Source organism: Scylla paramamosain, chromosome 30 (genome assembly GCF_035594125.1).
Source record: "Scylla paramamosain isolate STU-SP2022 chromosome 30, ASM3559412v1, whole genome shotgun sequence".
Lineage (NCBI taxonomy): Eukaryota > Metazoa > Arthropoda > Malacostraca > Decapoda > Portunidae > Scylla > Scylla paramamosain.
The window spans coordinates 648,221-666,387 of NC_087180.1; the positions used below are offsets into that span (position 1 = coordinate 648,221).

The 18,167-nt window shown below is 39.3% G+C and overlaps 1 protein-coding gene and 1 long non-coding RNA gene across 9 annotated transcripts in view; one reads left to right on the top strand and one right to left on the bottom strand.

The window, feature by feature from the left end:
• Positions 1–1,417: 1,417 nt before the first annotated feature.
• LOC135116153 (uncharacterized) lies at positions 1,418–16,918 on the top strand. 2 transcript variants are annotated; one of them, XR_010276189.1, is made up of 5 exons: positions 1,418–1,931; positions 2,929–3,022; positions 10,549–10,626; positions 16,422–16,536; positions 16,637–16,918. It is a non-coding gene; the product is annotated as an uncharacterized LOC135116153 (long non-coding RNA). The 2 variants fall into 2 exon arrangements; XR_010276190.1 differs by having other exon boundaries at positions 16,422–16,523.
• The window catches only part of LOC135116151 (disco-interacting protein 2-like), a 69,319-nt gene continuing 64,347 nt past the window's right edge, over positions 13,196–18,167 (bottom strand). For all 7 annotated transcript variants that reach the window (XM_064033401.1, XM_064033400.1, XM_064033402.1 and 4 more), the window contains 2 exons: positions 17,764–17,895; positions 13,196–16,273 (listed from right to left, as the gene is read on the bottom strand). In XM_064033401.1, the coding sequence (XP_063889471.1) occupies positions 15,230–16,273; positions 17,764–17,895 (1,176 nt within the window). In that variant the 3' untranslated portion in view covers positions 13,196–15,229. The remainder of the gene's footprint in view (positions 16,274–17,763; positions 17,896–18,167) is intronic.

Genomic DNA, 18,167 nt, shown 5'->3' on the forward strand with positions numbered 1-18,167 from the left:
TCATGATTGTTTTTAGTTTTCCTCGTTAACCTCCTGACTGTTCTAACCAATTCATTATATTGTGACCTTTAACCTCTTATATATACTTCTCTTCCGTCCTATGTAGTGGTTTAACTTAACAATCGTCCATTTAGGATCATTCTTTTGTGATCCTAGTACTCTACACTTGCTAACTGACTTGTATGTAATTTATCAACGAAATATTTATACAACACATCTACATTTACTTCCTCTAATCTTCTCATCTCGGTCCTCTCCATCCTCTCCACTCCATTTTCTACTCGCCTCAACCTCACCTTGCCCATCTCAGCATGACCTGATCCTTCAACATACTCACACATATCTTCCCCTCTCTTACGTCTCCGACCCTTCCAGACATTTCTCCGCTCATCCTGCCCTTCATTCACCCTCACACCTCACCTCATCTCCCTCACCCTGCCTTATCTCTCTCAACTCCGTCCTGGATCTTACCTCCCCCTGCATCCGTTGCCAGTCACCTTCTTGGAGGTACCTTTTTTAATCTCTCAAAATCTGCTCTCCTAAAGTCGGGTATTTTACTAGTGCTTTTGCTTCTGAAAATTTCCTCCAATTTTAATTTGTACCTAATATCACAATGGTCACTGTTACCTGTTTTCCAATCTCTGCCTGCGTGACTGCTTCCTCCCTGTTAGTTAGAATTAAATCTAGAGTATTATTCCCCCTTGTGGTTTATAACATTACCTGTAAAAAAAAAAAAAAAAAAAAAAAAAAAAAAAAAAATTATATATATATATATATATATATATATATATATATATATATATATATATATATATATATATATATATATATATATATATATATATATATATATATATACATATATATATATATATATATATATATATATATATATATATATATATATATATATATATATATATATATATATATATATATATATATATATATATATATATATATATATACTTGTACTTTGTACTGAATTACCTTAGATGCCTCTGCTTCACTGTTACCCACCACCAGGCTCCAGTCGGTATTCCTAAAATCAGTCTCCTACCACACACACCCGTTTGTACCTGCCTACTCTGTTTATTTCCTACCATACTGAGGTATTAATTTCCTTTGTACTGTTCAGTAGTCTGTACACTACTCCCAGTACTACTGACTGTGATCCTTCCTTAATATCTGCCCATATCGATTCTGTTTTGTTATATGCTTTAATTTTACTTTTAATGCAGCATTGTAATATGTCCCTTAAAAAGAAAAAAAAAAAAAAAAAAATATATATATATATATATATATATATATATATATATATATATATATATATATATATATATATATATATATATATATATATATATATATATATATATATATATATATATATATATATATATCCCTGTTCTGTGTTTCTAATGTTCGAAGACTCACTAAGACGAATCACTATGGGTTGTATTTTGTGGTGGTTGTAATAACTGGATTTATTATGTATATGGTATTTTGAGTTATTATATACTACACTACTTTGTTATGTTAACTCTGTTTAGTATTGGTGTTACTAAATTCCTCTGTGTTTGGAAGTGCAGGTGTGCATGCCGCTCGTCATTTGTCATTATTTGGTCTCGGTCTCTGAGGTACGAGTGCTAGGTGGAAGTAGCAAGCATGTGGACTTATTTGCCCGACTTTCGCTCCTCCTTGTCCGTCTCACTCTTGTCTTCTGTAAATTATGGACGGTCGCGAGTGGATGCGGCTCAGCATGGATTGTGGGGATGTTGTGTGACTGGAGGAGGCAGTCTGTGACAAGGTGGGGCGCGACTGGAGGAGGCTGTGACGAGCTGGGATGTGGCTGGACGAAGCAGCCATTGACAAGCTGGGGCTTGGTTGTGGCGTCTGCTGCTACTTGCCCAAGGGCACAGGTCGATACTGTAAGTCTTAGCTGTTTAATTTTTGGTCATGATCCTATTTGTGCAACCATGCACGTGTCCGTTTCATGAGGGCTGCTGCCACCTACCCTTGGGCCCGTCATGGGACAAGAGGGAAAGAAACCAAATTAAATAAAAACAGAACAACCCCATTATATAGGAATCACTAAAATATTTAGCAAGAAATTACCTTAAACGAACGATAACGGCTTAAAATGTTTTAGGAACTGTAAATAAAACCTTGCTTAGTGTGTACTTGAGATCAGTAGGAACTTGTAATAAGGTATTACATGTTATTGTAATTCAGAACATGGTTTTATATATATATATATATATATATATATATATATATATATATATATATATATATATATATATATATATATATATATATATATCGTAAGTATGCACAAGAGGGCCTTGTTAGCAATCTGTGAAATAGTTATATACTAAGGTAGTATACTTAGTGTAGTAGACGTCAGTAAAAGCTTTAAACAGCGGCCTGTTATAGTTAACTCACGAATATGTGTTGAAACCATGTCTACGGGAGTCCAAGTGCACAAATTGTTAGCTCTATTTCATATTTACTGGTTTGGTTAGGTTATGGTTAGTTAGGTAAGGTTAGGTTTAGTTAGGTTAGGTAATGTTTAATTAGGTTTATTTAGGTTAGGATGCTATCATCAAGAGCAAGATCAAGATCATAGCCATCACAAGAAGGAAGAAGTGGCTGTGGAACATGTGATGCTGGAGTGTGTGAAGTATGCCAGAGACAGGAATGAGATGATGCAAGTGATACTGACTGAGTTAGGGCATGATAGGAATGAAAGAGTGGAGAAGACAGGAAAGGAATGGATAATGTTGTTGCTGGGACTGTGTAGAGAGGCGAATGAAAGGATGATTGAGGCGGTAAAAGAGTTTCTGTAGAGAATGTGGCGTGCCAGGTGTATGAACAATTAGGATAGAGGATGCTGTTCGTTTCTCTTTTTTTCCTTTTCTACAGGAGTTGCCGATCCAAAGGCCTGGCTCAGGAGTGATCCTGTGCCACCTGTACCATCAAGATCAAGATCTAGGAAGTTCTCTATTCAGTTTTGATGGTAAGAAACGGAATTTGGCTCTATTTTAGCTTTTCCCACCGCTTTCCAACCAGTTCCTCAATGTAGGGGTAGGAGCTAAAAAAAAAAAAAAAAAAATAGGGCTGCGTGACTTAATATTTGCCAGGTGTTATCCTTAGATTTTTTTTCTTCTTTCGGATCGCCATATCTCGTCTATTTTGGCCTCCCGCACCCAAAAAAAAAACTCGCTTTCTCGCCAGGTCCCACAAGCTTGTTGAGGATAGGGAAGGAGATATTGATGAAAGAAAGCACTGTTCAGGGATTTTACCAGTGACCTTGGGACCTAAAACCTGTAACAGTCCAGAGGTCTGAGGTGCTGCTGCCTTTTCTCCTGGCCAGGGCTTTCATCTCTTAGGCCTTTCATGCTTAATTATTTTTCTGGCCTCAAGATTAGTTCCTCAGTTTTTCTATGAAGTTTACAAGGGAAATGTGACATCAGGACTCCTATACCTTCACTGGCTAACACCTCACTCACTTTCCTCATGTAATTAAGCCCACCATTCTCCCATCTAGCTCATATTTTTACCTTAGTTGAACAACATAATGAGGTGTCCTTTCAGACGTCCCTTTGCCTTAGCATCACTGCATTGTTTCTCAGTTCTACATCCACTGATATGTAATGTCATGCTGTATTGATGTGAGCCTTCAAACCTCTTGCTTTCTTGGCATTCACAATATTCTTTCCCATTCTCTCATACACCTGTGTGCTCAGTCACCCTCTTCTGCTCAACTGTCTCGTTGCTCTTTCTCATCTTGCGCTGAAAGATGTTTACTGGAAACAAGCTTCTTTCTGTACTCATGTCCATCAGGTACTCATAGTGTCCATTCACAATCTGTGGCATTTCATGCTGTGATTCCAATAATGGGGTTTGACAGGTCATGAGATGTTTGGCATTATTGGATTTACATATTGAAGTTGTTAAAAGTGCTCACTCCATCTAGGCCAGCATTTCTTAATCTTTTCTAACTTCAGCAGCCTTGTTGTTAGACTCAAACAAGCCAGCACTACCTAACATGTAGCACAAAGCTTATTGATGCAGACGAAAATGAGAAAGTTTATCAGATAAAAAAATATTCTTGTTAAAAAGTATCCTTTTGATACTTTTGCATCCCTTGCAGTGAACACAGTCATTGTACTGCCATATATGTGTTCCCCAGCACCCCTAAAGTTTATTTCAGCACCCTGGGGGATGCCAGCACCTCAGGTTAAATGTTGGTCTAGACTTTTTTTTTCTTTCAAGATATTTTTGTCTTACGATCTTAGTGGATGGCTGGTATGTGTTTCTGGCCCATAGATTGTAAAAGTCTTGTGTGTGGATGGTTTCAGCCTGGCTTGCCACCAATCAATTTCCATTTTTCATGATGTTTTTTTTGCTTCAGAGTGGTGTTACTGAAACAGGACCTTACTTGACTGCTCTGGGGATGTTTTTTTTTTAACACACACACACACACACACACACACACACACACACGAGTATGAGAAGGTGAGCTTTAGTAAAATAGTTCAGAAACAAATAGAGAAGACAAAAGACACAGTAATCAAAGTAATTAGGAAGGAAGCTATGGTGAGGGACATGGTGGAAAAGATGAAATGTGTTATATTTGGCTTCAAAGGGAAAAAGAATCCAGCAATACATTCAAGGGAGAGAGAAGAAAAAGAACAGTCCAGGACCAAGAACAAGGGATGGAGCAGGATAAAGAGGAAGTACATGGGTTTGGAAAATACACAGAGGGAGGCCAAAGACCACTGAAGGTGTGAATGAGGTCACAGGTTACAGCAGAGGAAATCCCAGCAAGGGCAGAGAAACTCTCCAAGGATACTGACTGTAAGAATGTATGGTTAAAGAGAGACATGAATCTGGATGAAGAAGAAAAAGAATGATGGCTGAGAAATGAAGGTAAGGAAAAAAAAATGAGAAAAGAATAGAGATGGAGAAGAAAAGTTTATACTGGAGAGTTATGGATATGAGGTTGTGGGAGGTTGTGGAAGCAGTATGTGGAAGAGAAAAAAGAAAGAAAAGGAAAACTGAAAGTGGTGCATACCAGCATGAATGGAGTCATCTCAATGATCACTAAATTAAATGATTATCTAGAGGAGTTTAAGCCTGATGTAATGGGAATAACAGAAACTAATCTAAGTGGTCAGTTAATGCCAAACAGTGTAGGGAATGTACAGTACAATATTTGGTTAGAAATTAGGAAGAGTAAAGAGGGTGGTTGAGTCATGTTATAAACCTAAAAGTGAGCAAAGTCAGTTATGGAAAGGAAAGTGCTGAAATAATTATTTAAAACTGCGATCTGGAAACATGGAAAAGAGAGATCTTGTTGTGAGTTATGTCCCACCTAAAACAGGATCATGGGGAGGAGCAGAATGCCCCAGGATACAAAGTGATACAAGATTGTCATTAATGGAAGTGATGAGGGAGAGTGACAAACTTGTACTTATAGGTAACTGTAATTGTAAAGAAGTATGCTGGGAGGAACTGACAATGGAGGAAGGTGAAAATTCCTGGGGAAACATATTGCTCAACATAATTATGGAGAACACAATGACACAGTGGGTTCAGCAAAACACCAGTGACAAATGATGATGAGCCGTCATGACTTGACCTAATATTCACCAAAGAGCCCGAGACTGTCAGAGAGGTTAGATACAACCACAGAGTGACAGAATTTAAATTGAAAGATGTATAGTTTGTGAGAAAAGAAGAGCACAGGGAAGGGAGATTAGTTTATAGGAAAACAGACTTTGAAGAATTTGAAAATGCTTTAGAGAGGGACAATTGAGCAACTTTTCATGGTGGAAGTGGGTGTAGAATACAAATGGAGACTGCCACTGGAAATATGTAAAAAGGGAGGGGAACAGTTTGTGCCAAAACTAAAACAGAAAGAGTGATTTGACAGGTGTGGTGAGGTGAAGGAAAGACAAGGTATGGAAGAGATGGAGGAGAAAGACACATCTGGAGAGGTGGGTGCAGTATACAAGTGTAAGAAATGAATGTGTGGAAATATGTAAGGAAGAGGAAAAACAGTTGTCAGAAGAGCATAACAGACAGCTGTAAAAAAAATCAGCCAAAACTCTTCTATAGATATATGAATAATAAATTGAAAAATAAACAAGAAATAAGGAAATTATGCAGAGATGGATTGGAGGATGAGGGCAATTTGGAAATGGCTGAGATGATGAACGAGCACTTCCGAGCGCTCTTTACAAGGGAGAGTGACTGGGGTGAGGAAGGACAGGAGCAAGAGTTCCTGTGGGGATGTGGAGGTCATAATCTATGAAGTAAAAAAGTTAATGAGAGTGTTGGACATGAGGAAGTCACATGGACCAGACAAAACTGCAAACTGGATGTTAAAGGAACTGGCAGATCCAATACATATTATTATAGAGAGTTGACCAAAGAAAGGAAACCCCAGTATTATAGAGTTCACTAAAGAAAGGAAGCCCCAAAGAGACAGGAAAAAGCTAATATTTTTCCAGTATACAAAGCAGGTGACAAAGAATACCCTAGCAATTATAGAACAGTATCCTTAAGAAGTGTGGTAGCCAAGATTTACAAAAAGTTATTAAGGACAGATGGACTAAACACCTGGAAGCAAACAGCACACAGACCACAAGACAATTTGGATTTAGGAAAGGGAAATCGTGTACCACAAATTTGATGTTTCTACTCTAGAATAATAAATATAATTTGTATAATTTAAGGAAGAGATGGATGGGTGGACTGTGTATTCCTTGATTTAAAAAAAGCTTTTGATAACATGCCACACTAAAGACTGGTAAAAAAACTAGATCATAGGATGAATACAAGAAAAGCTGGTGGATTGGATGAGTGACTTTATAAAAGATAAAGAAATGAGAGTTATTATCAGAAACAAGTGTTCTCCTAGAAGGAAGTCATCAGTGGGGTCACACGGATCAGTATTGACTCCAGTTATGTTTGCAGTATATATGAATGACATGGATGAAGGAATTAAAAGTTATGTGAGTCTCTTTGCCAGTAATGCTAAGCTATTGAGAAGAGTGGGTAAAGAGGATGAGTGTGAAACATTGCAACAACATTTTCAGAAAGTTTGGGAATGGAGCTGCAAATAGAAAATGGAGTTCAACATCAAGAAATGCAGCATAGTGGAGTTTGGAAAGAAAAAGCCAAGGATTTCAGGGCAATATAAACTTGGAGGACAGAGAATAAAGAAATCAAAGCTGGAAAGAGATCTGGGAGTATTCATATCAGATAACGTCACCTGAGAAACAAAAATAAAATTGTTAGAGAGACTTGCAGCCTGTTGAAAAATACGAGTGACACTTACCCATATGGATGAAGAAATGGTAAGGAAACTGATGGTCACTCTGATAAGGCCAAGACTGGAATATGCATCAGCATTGTGGTCACCAAGCACAAAATGAAATATTAGGAAACTTGAAAGAATTCAAAGAGCACCGACAATATTTGACCCAAGCTTGATGGAAATGTCACATGAGGAGAGGCTGTCAAAAATGGAATTGACAGTGCTGGAACAAAGAAGGGAAGAAGGAGACTAGATAGCAATTTATAGAATCATGAAGAATATGGAGGTGGTTGATAGAGAAGACCTAATAAAGTAGGACACAGGAGATACAGGAGGACATGGAAGGAAAATAAAAAAAAGATAAGTTACAAAAGGAATATGAAAATGAACACCTTTCCCCATACAGTAGTAGATATATTGAATAGACTGATGAGGAAGTAGTGTGTGCGGAGACAGTATGTGAATTTAAGGCCTTCTTAGACACCATGAGAAGCAAAGACAGGACAGCACGAGTATAGCTCCCCTCCCATACATTACAACTAGTTAAATACAACTAGGTAACCTAGTCAAATAAGCGCACTAGCCTGTCACTCTTGCTGGGCCCTAAGGTCACAATTCCTCTACTTGCATCATGTACTTACTCGCTGCATGGTAAAGAGAAGCTAATACTTGAAAAGAGCAAACCCATATAGTCTCCACACCTAGCCCAGGATTTCTGAGGAGGATAGTTTTGGTTGGAGATATAAGTAGAAAGGGAGGAAGTGGTAAGGTAGCAGGTGTAGAAGGAAAGTGGGAAGTAGATGGAGTAAATGAGAATGGGAAGTACCTGGTGTGACTGATAGCTGGGCTGGTGTGGCAAAGCTGCAGCATAGATGTGTTGTGACAGATGTTGCATGGATCTGATATTTAAAGGCTACTGGAAACTCACACATTTTCAAATCATAATGAATTAATACTATTTACATTTCTTGCAAGTTGTCATGAAAATTCTTATTCACATTATTCTTAAGTTCATTTAAGGTTATTTGGTGTCAGTTTATATCTCTTGAACATATTCACTAATTAACGCAGTCATCATTCAAGAATACAGACAATATCAAATTTGTAACCACAGCTAATATTCAGTCAGTGCAATCAGGGTTCAGTTCAGAAAACACTAATGATATATCAGCAACACATCAATTACCATAAATATTCCATTATTAAGTAAGTCTTTGAACTCCATACAAACTTGCTATACCAAACATTAAACAACATGTAAACATCCTATTCCTCCTTTAATAAGACTCTTAATTTCTAGACTGCATTACACTTTCAAGTTTCTCTTACTTTAAGTTATTCCATCCATCTCGGCCCCTCTCTGGTCAGGCCCTCTGGAACCTCTGCACCTCTGCCTGCTACTCCTAATTTCCTTTCTGTCACTCTATTCACATATAGTTATTTGGGACTGCCTATTTCCCTCAGAAATTATCTATTTTCATAACATTTAGCATATCTACCATTCACCACATCTGTCATGGTACAGGGGCAATTTGGAGATGGAGCTTAAGTAGGCATTGGCATGTTTCCATAGGTTAAACTTTTTTTCCCTACTGGTGCTTCTATCACTTTTCCTGCCTTGTCCTCTACATCATTACTGTTAATGCCCTTATGTCCCTGACTGTTTCCACCCATGTAGTGTTGTGGCCGCCTTCCTGTTGTTGTGTCCTGTGTGTTTCCTGTGTCTGTGTTTGTTTATCCAATTTCTTCTTCAGAGTTCCCTTGTCCTTGATATTTGTTGTGAATTTTCCTTCCAGTGCAGTGACCGGCTTGCTTTCTCCTATTTCATTGTTTGTCTCTATTTCTTTCTCCTTCTTACTTATTCTGTCTTCTCTTCTTTCTTCCTTATTCTACCTCTTCTTCTTTCTTCCTTATTCTGTCTTCTTTCTTCTTACTTATTCTATCATTTCTTCTTTCTTACAGTACAGTATATACTCTGGTGTGGGATCACCACAAAAAATAACTGTTGAGGTGTTAAGTGTGGAAGTGAAGGTTGAGTAGATTAGATGCTTCTAATATGTGAACTGGCATGAAGTGCCACATGAGTGGAGAAAGGCAATTATTGTACCTCAATAGGAATGAATGTAACAGTTACAGGATAGGGGGATTTGTATGCTTAGTGTGCCAGAAAAGTCTGTGGGAGAGTATTGACTGTGAGACTGATGGAAGTGACTGGGGTGAAGGCCAGTGAGGAACAAGGTGTCAAGAAATGAAAAGGTTGTGCTGATCAAATTTTTGCAATAAAAAATGAAGGAGTACTTAAGAAAGGATGAAAAGTTGTATGCAGCAATGCATGGGCCTAGAGAAAGCATCTGATAGTGTGGATAGAGAAGCCCTTTGGGATGTTCCTGAGAAGATGCATGTGCATGATTGAGAATGGAAGAGGAATTAGGAGAGTTTCTGTGCAGGAGCAGCAGTGAGGTAAGGCTGTGTACACAGATGCCTCTGTGGCTGTTTAATGTATTCATGGTTGGCTGCATGATGGAGATAGAAGCTCAAGTAGGAAATGTTGGTGCAGTGGAGTGGGATGGACTGTGGTAGCATGTCTGCAGATGACACTGGTAGAGAGTGAAAGGGAACCTCATAGTGTTGGATCATTTCCACAGGGTGTGTGTGAGATGGAAGGTGAAGGTGAATGCTGGGAAAAGTAAAGTGATTAAGAGGAGAAAGGCAGAATTGTGTGTGACTTTAGGACACTTACAGGGTGAGTGGGAGGAGAGAGAATGGAGGAGCTGAGCAAGTTAGTATCTGGAAACAGTGCTCAGTGATCATGGTGGAATGAATGGAGAGGAAAGAGAGGGTTGTGTCATAGGATCACTTGCATGAAACATGAAAGGGAGAAAATAAAATTCTGAATGTAAAGAGAGGTTTAAGAACAATAATGATGTACAGATCATGGAATAGAACAAAACAGCACAGTAGTCAAGAGTGTGTGCTGTGGAAATGAATTATCTGAGCGTGGTGTGTGGAGTGAGGCATCACAGAGATGGAATGTATATCTATGCAGTTTGTAATAGTAGTAGTAGTAGTAGTAGTAGTATTTAATGTTTTAATAATTTAAATTTCAACATGTTAATTTTGACAGCAAATTTGTCAATTATGATACAAAAAATACTGATTTTGACAGTGAGGGATATGAACAGCTGAAAATATAGTATGACACTTTCATGTTTCAGGTTGTTGGTGGCCATTTTGTGACTGACAGCAGGCGACTGGCAAAGCTAGGAGCTACAGTTGGAACACGGCTGTTGCAGGTGTGCTGTTTACAGGCAGTTCATCTCTGGATTTGAATGCATCTTTGCTCTGCCTTGCCATACACTCAAGCCTGTAGCAAGAGTGCAGTATGAGTGGAGGCCAGGGTTGCAACCTTGGTGATCCAAGACAACAACCCAGGCCCTCTACAACCAAGAATGAGCAGAGAGAGTACTGGAAGGGCAAGAAATATATGAAATATAGCCTGACAGACAAGGCCTTAAAAACACCTTGCCCCTTACCCCACCTCAAACACCCTGTCATGGGCCCCATTTCAGATACCCCACCTTGTGCTCCACCTCAGACATCCACCCAGGCCTCCCTCCACCTCCATTTTCAGGAATACATACAGAGTATTGTAATATATATATATATATATATATATATATATATATATATATATATATATATATATATATATATATATATATATATATATATATATATATATATATATATATATATATATATAAACCTCCATAAGTCAGCATATTATAAGTCAGAATGCCAAAGAAGTCGGCAAGGCAACATAATATTCAGTTAAAGATTTGTTAAAAAAAGGCAATTTCTGCAACATTTTTGTAAGTCAGCACCATGCTGACTAAAGTGAGTGAAAGCAGACCAAGCTCAGCACAGCCTACACAGTAACACAATAGTTAGTGCACCTTGCTTTGAGGATGAGACACTGAGAACGGCTGCTGCTTCTGGTCCTGGTTGAAGGTCAGGAGGTTTGGTCTTTGCAGTGGCACCTTCCTAGTGTGGTCTTGTCTTGTGGCCTGATCTACTCTCAGTTTTCTCCCAAGCATCACTGGATCTTCCTTTCTTGTAGAAACTGTATGTATAGTGTTTCTTTTGTTGTTTCAGTGTTACTGTTGTCATAAAGGAGCTCATTAATTATTCAATCTTCTTTCTCTGTGTAATTTATGCACTTGTCTCCTCTGATCTTTATCTGTGGACTGATAACACAGTTAATCTAAGAGATGACAAGCAGAGAAGACAGTGGATAAATAACAAAGACCATATACAGAAAATGAAGATTGGATTATTGGAGAGGCACTTTCAGACATCAGTGACATTGAAACAATAAAAGAAATACCATACATACAGTTTTTGGAAGAGAAGAGAAAAATAACAAGGAAAATCAAGTGATATTTGAGTGAAAGGAGAGAGCAGATCAGATTGCAAACACAAACCATAAACAAGATGAGGAATTGCTGCTGCTAAAGCTAAACATCCAGACTTTCAACCAGAACCATAACCAGCAGCCCTTCTTAGCATCACGTCCTCAGAGCAAGGTGCACAGGGCAGCCTTGAGGGAGGAAGGGAGGATACTGAAGGAAGGGTTTCCAAGGGTTTTAAGTGATAGAAATTTGATAAATTGGCAAAGGCCAAGCCCTTATAATGCAAACTTATGGAGCATATATGAGGCGCGCGGTGCAACAACGACGTAACCGAGAAATGGAAGTTTCGAGAAAAACGCGCTCAAAGTTAAACACTGATTGCGCACAATAGGATACCCTTAAATAAGTAAGTATTATACATCATTTGAAAGGTCTTGGGTAGTTCTGTTTGGGGATGTAGGTTTCGAAGTGATAGGTGACGATTTTGGGTGGATGACTTACGCGTTAATTAACGCGTATACCGTAGGTAATAATTTTTTTTCCCGATATTGTTTTCATTTGTTAATAATGTGTTAGAGTCTATTACACATAGTATTAGGTGAAAGTTTCATGAAGATTGGTACATAAATAAATTTTTTATGAATTTTTTTCCGAGCGTAAAAAATAAAACTTACTCATTACCGGCTCATTACCGGCTCATTACCGCTCGACTTTGAGCCTTAGTACAGGTGCTTAGATGGTCGAATATGACTTGGCCGATATCACCACAAGACTTTTACACCCTTCTACCACACGGAGCAGGCAAAAACACGAAATCTCAAATTTCACGGTTACGTCGTTGTTGCACCGCGCGCCTCATATATATATATATATATATATATATATATATATATATATATATATATATATATATATATATAATCGGTGATGCCTTGCTCCCTCCAGGAGCATCCGCCCAAGGGAAAGTCACATACTCATTATATACATAATAATCTCTGATGCCTTACTCCCTCTGGCCATCCCATAAGGCCTTAGGGAAGGTCCCAGCAGAACAGCCTCCATCTCTCAGTGTCTAAAGATTCAGCACTGGTTTGTTGAAGTTTGGCTTCAGCTAATACCTCTTCCACTCATTTACTCCTTGGTCTTGTTCTTCCATCTTCCCACTGATCTTTCTCCCACATTAGTACTGTCACTTTCATTCACCGTCATTTTATGTACAAATTCCTCACTCCCCATGCACTCAGTACAGCCATTCAATTTTGTGTGATCCTTTTTGCACACTCCACTACTGCACAGTGCGCACTGCTGCACAGGTGCTTGTGCTTCCTCTTGTATGTGTTTTCGTTGCCCAGATAGATGTGTAGTAGGAGTGAAGTGCAACGTTCCTATGTAGTGTTTTGATGAGGTGCAACAGAAGGCTGTGTCTCTGATAATGAAGACAAAGACCAGCCTTTTCTCAACATTTATTGCTTGTACTGTATGTTAAGAGACAGTATACAAAAACATAAGATACCTGTAGCTGCTCTGGAATCTGTCAATTCAGAAAGCCATAATAGACATGAGTATGTAAAAGTTTTCCCTTTTTAAAGTTCACCTTGCTCAGTTACCTTTGAGGAAATGAAGACATGAGACACTTTTATCCAATCAGACATATAAATTTTTTTTTTTGTATTTTTTGTTTTGATTACTTTTCATTGCACCTCTACAGTCATTAAATGTTAAATCATTACATTGGCAATGCTATAAACAATAGTGCTGACCTATACTGTACACACAACAAATCTATGACTCCAAACAAAAGTGAATGACTTAGTAATACAGCTACAGAAGTGATTCCGTATCATTATCTTACTTGGAAAAGCAGAGATCATTATAAATGAAAACTTATATTATATATTTATATATAGATAAATACTTCCTCCTACTTCACATTTTATTTTGGACAAAGTTTTAAGATAATTTTTAAATTAATAAAAAAAAAAAGTTATGGAAAAAAAAGTATAATCTGAACAAAGGTGACAGGCTGAGGCACGGTGAAATGAGGCACACTGAAATACTGAAGAACCAAAGTGAACTAGATACACACATGCCTTTTATTGTTTAATTTCCAATGTAAAAACAATGTACAAAGTTAAAATAAGGACTGAGGCCCTCCCTGGGCCACACACGGACCACAAGTATTGTCACAATAGCCAGCTTGAGCCTCAGTTTTATGCAAAATGCTTAGAATTATAAAATAAAAAATATGATCTTACTATATTACTCTACTGCAAATTTATATAAAATCTGTATGATTCTGCAACACTTGAAGGTGTGCTGTGTCTCAGCTAGGCTATGCTAGATAGATTTTCTCCTCACCCATAAAAATTGTTCCTATCATGCCTCATTCATGTAGTTTTAAAGTATTTACCCCAGCATATTTTAAAAGAACTTTCCACATCATGCATGCCTCAAAGGACAGTTTCAATATATTTAACACTCAAATGCCTAAAATTAAAATTACTTCCATTACACACAAGTTATGAAAAGGATTTTTTACATACTTCTCGTCTGAAGCACTAATGCGACACGCTTCTCATGGGTGCGGAGGTGACTGGCGACACTCGGAGCTTTGAGCGGGACAAAGTTCCTGTTCGCCAAGCTTCCAAGACTATATGATAAACATATCTACGGCTATACAAATGTACAGAAATGGTGGTGAGCAGGTTTTTCAGCACTACTGCGCTAGAAAAGTCACATATTTGCTGAAAAAACAACTCCTTTTAAGGACTAAATAAGATGGGAATTGGTACATTACTGTACCCTATGTACAGAGGCCTGAGTCTTAGCCATCACATGACTATATACACACACTGTTTGGCTGTATCAAGTGGCAAACATTTCCTCAGGTCAAAAAATGACTTGAAATGCATTCATTCTCTCTATACCAATTATATCTAAGCAGCTTTATGGTCTATTAAATTTTCTATAACCTCACAAACACTATCACAATCTAGCATTAACTGTCTACCAAAGTTCATGACTGAATATATTCACTGAAATATCACACTACAAATGCAATTGTAAAAGGCTGCACATGGCACTTGTAAATAATAGAAAATCCTTATTTAAAGGTGAAAAAAAAAAATAAACATTCTTACATCTGACAACAAATATAAATGTAAAAATTATTGGATATAACATCCCTGTATTATACAAAAGTGACTGTGTGCTTTATATATGATGGGTTATTCAAGGTGTATGCCTATACATGCTTGGTAACCCACAGTGTTCTTGTGATGCATTGTGTATTTGTAGCAAACCTTTCATTCATTTTTAAAACTCGCTTCAATCACTCACGATGAGTCATCATAAAACATAAAATCTCTATTTCCCTGTTTTCCGATTTTCCTGGCAATAGGAACCTTGCCAGCCTGGAGCAACTTCCAGTTATCTAAATAAAATGAATGTCTTTTATCCTGTCCGGCTCAGAACAGCTCACTATTTACATATTGTAGGCAACATAGATTGGGTCGAGCTGGTCGGCCAGGAAGCCGTCCCTCAGGTGCATGCGCTGCTTCTCCCCGCGGGAGTTGATGGGCACCACCCCGGGGTCCACCACCACAATGACCCCCACAATGATCTGGTGCTCCTCCAGGACGGACGAGGTGATCAGCGGCACCAGGTCCAGAGCCTCGTACTCCGCCCCATCCAGCTCCACCACCACCACTAGCAAGTTGGTCCAGTTGAACACCGCACACTCCGAGATCTTCTTGTGGCACCGCATGACTGTCATTTCAATGTCGATGGGGTGGTAACGCATCCCTCTCAGGATGACCGTCTCGTCCAGTGCGCCTACCACAAACACGGCATCATGCAGCTCCCCATCTGCCTGGACCGACTCAGTGCGGCGCAGGAAGCCCAGGTAGCCGGTGCGGGCGTATGTCTCCCCAGTGTTGCCGGTCACTAGCTGGGCGCTGAAGTGGTCGTTGGAGGTGCCGTCGTCACCGTACACGGTGAAGTAGCCGCTGGCGTTGTGGTTGCACTGGACCCAGATTTCCCCAAGATTGGAGTCGGAGCACTGTCCCTTTGTGTCAGGGTTGGCAATGACGACCTTCACTCCTGGGAGCAACTTCCCAGACTCCATGATGCAGATGGAGTGGGGGGCGCCCCTCTCCACCAGTGTGACCCGGTCATGTCGTAGGGAGCGCAGGTCAACAAACACAGTGGTGGGGTCGGGGGAGGATGCGCCCTGCAGACACACGGCCACATTGACTCGACAGCCAAAGCTAGTTGACACTGCACGGGGGGAAAGTCCAAGGCCGCTGAAGAGTTTGGAGAAGGAGTTGGTGAGCTGCACTCTTGGCCGCTCCTCTGCCACTACAACGCAGGTCCTGACACATGCCAGGTTCACGCTGCGCTGCTTCAGGAGAGCAATGGAGGAGCCCAGGCCCTTAGTGCACAGCTCCATCACTCCATACGAGCAAAAGGTGTCGCGCACTTTGTACTGTGAGACAGCGGAGAGCCATAAGGAGGGATTCACCTCAACCTGCAATATGAAAAAAGCATTCAGCAATTTTATCTACACTAGGAGACATTTCTACCATAAGCTGACCAGGGCAAGCCTTTTTGTCTGATCTACAGTGATGCACAAGATAAGTATTAATTGTATTATTTACAGTAAATTATTCTTTCAGAGCCTCATCTCCAGCACTACAATGGGACAAGGAGGAAAGTGTGTGGTGCTTTGGAGAATGAACTCAAGCGCTCAACATGTCATGAATTAGGAGGCACGTGAAGTAAGTGGATAAGGTGAGAGGGAATGTTTGTAAGAGTATGAGTGTATGTATGCCTTTTCTTGGTCATCTCTTTCAAGGAGGATATTAGCTACTATGTTCTTTCCCTTGTACAGACTGCTACTGAGGGAAGTCAAGTGGTAATTGAGCTGCAAGTCCCATCTGTCCCTAACATCTGATGAAGAGTGCCTGAGTGCTGGTGCACCAGACGACAGCGAGGCACTCTGACTGACACAAAGGCCTCCCCAGCTGTAGGTGCCAACAATGAAGCAAAAGACTTCTAGAGCTTGAGGGGCTGTGGCTGGGTCCAGAGAGAGAGAGAGAGAGAGAGAGAGAGAGAGAGAGAGAGAGAGAGAGAGAGAGAGAGAGAGAGAGAGAGAGAGAGAGAGAGAGAGAGAGAGAGAGAGAGAGAGAGAGAGAGAGAGAGAGAGAGAGAGAGAGAGAGAGAGAGCATTCCAGAAATTTTAAGTTGCCTCAGCATGAGTGAGACAGTCAGCAAGGTTCAGGATGCATTTGTGAAATCCTGTGCAGTTAAGAAAACCAACTTAAAAAAAATTAAATTATGGATTAGTCTGAACTCAGTACTAATAATTAGAGCAGCAAGACTAACATTTAGAATGGCCTTCTTGCAGCTTGCTTTAATTTTAAGCAGGGCAGTGGAGATGCTGCAGCAGATTAATACACCTTTGCACAAATACACAGGTGGTCAAAGTTACAGATAATTGTTTTTTCTATATTAATGAAAAATACATATTCTCATGATAATTGCCAGTTGAAGAAATTGCATAAGAGTTTTTAACATTTCAAAATAATTTGTAAGTCAGCCTCAGCCTTGAGTGAATCACATAACTAATTTGGAGAAATATTTTTCTTTTTCAAATTTTACTTGTCCAGTGTCTGAAAGATACACTGTCCCAGAGCAAAAGGCTTACAACACTACTTTCAACAATTTCAAATCTATTCTGCACTATCTATGTCAAGAAAGTTGAGAATTTACCCTGTCAACTTTTTGGTAGAAAGAAAACTAAAACATGTCCAGACCTGTTACACTGAGATAATTTTAGTTTAGATGTTTTGTTTCATATAATCCTGCAGAACCTTGGCTGGTATCAGTCAAGGTTTTGATGGTAGAAGGTAGAATTGTAAGGAGTTGTGTGGACAGTTTTCATGCATACACAGTCCAAGGGAAGGACTCCCTTGGGTCACCCTTCTCTACCTGTAACAAGCCTGCAATAATACTCACCTCACCAGGAGGAATGAGAATGGACTGGTGTCCAGAATATATGGAGGAGAGGACCCACAGCGCCAGCCCCAGGCCACAGTAAGGATCCAGGCAAAGGGCCACCACTCGGGAAGGGTACAGTTCACAGGCAACCTTTAGGCACACAGAATCTTGTCTTAATAAAGATGGATATCATAGTGAAAGTATGCTAGATTGTGACCATGCTGTGTTAGTGATGCTAAACAACAGTGAGTATGCTAGAATGTGGCCACCTTGTGTTGTAGCATAACTCTTTGTATGAGTTGTTAAAGAACTGTAAAAAAAAAAAAAAAAAAAAAAAAAAATAATAATAATAATAATAATAAAAATAATAATAATAATATAAAAGTATATATTACAGGGTGCAGGACCAGCGTGTCATAAAA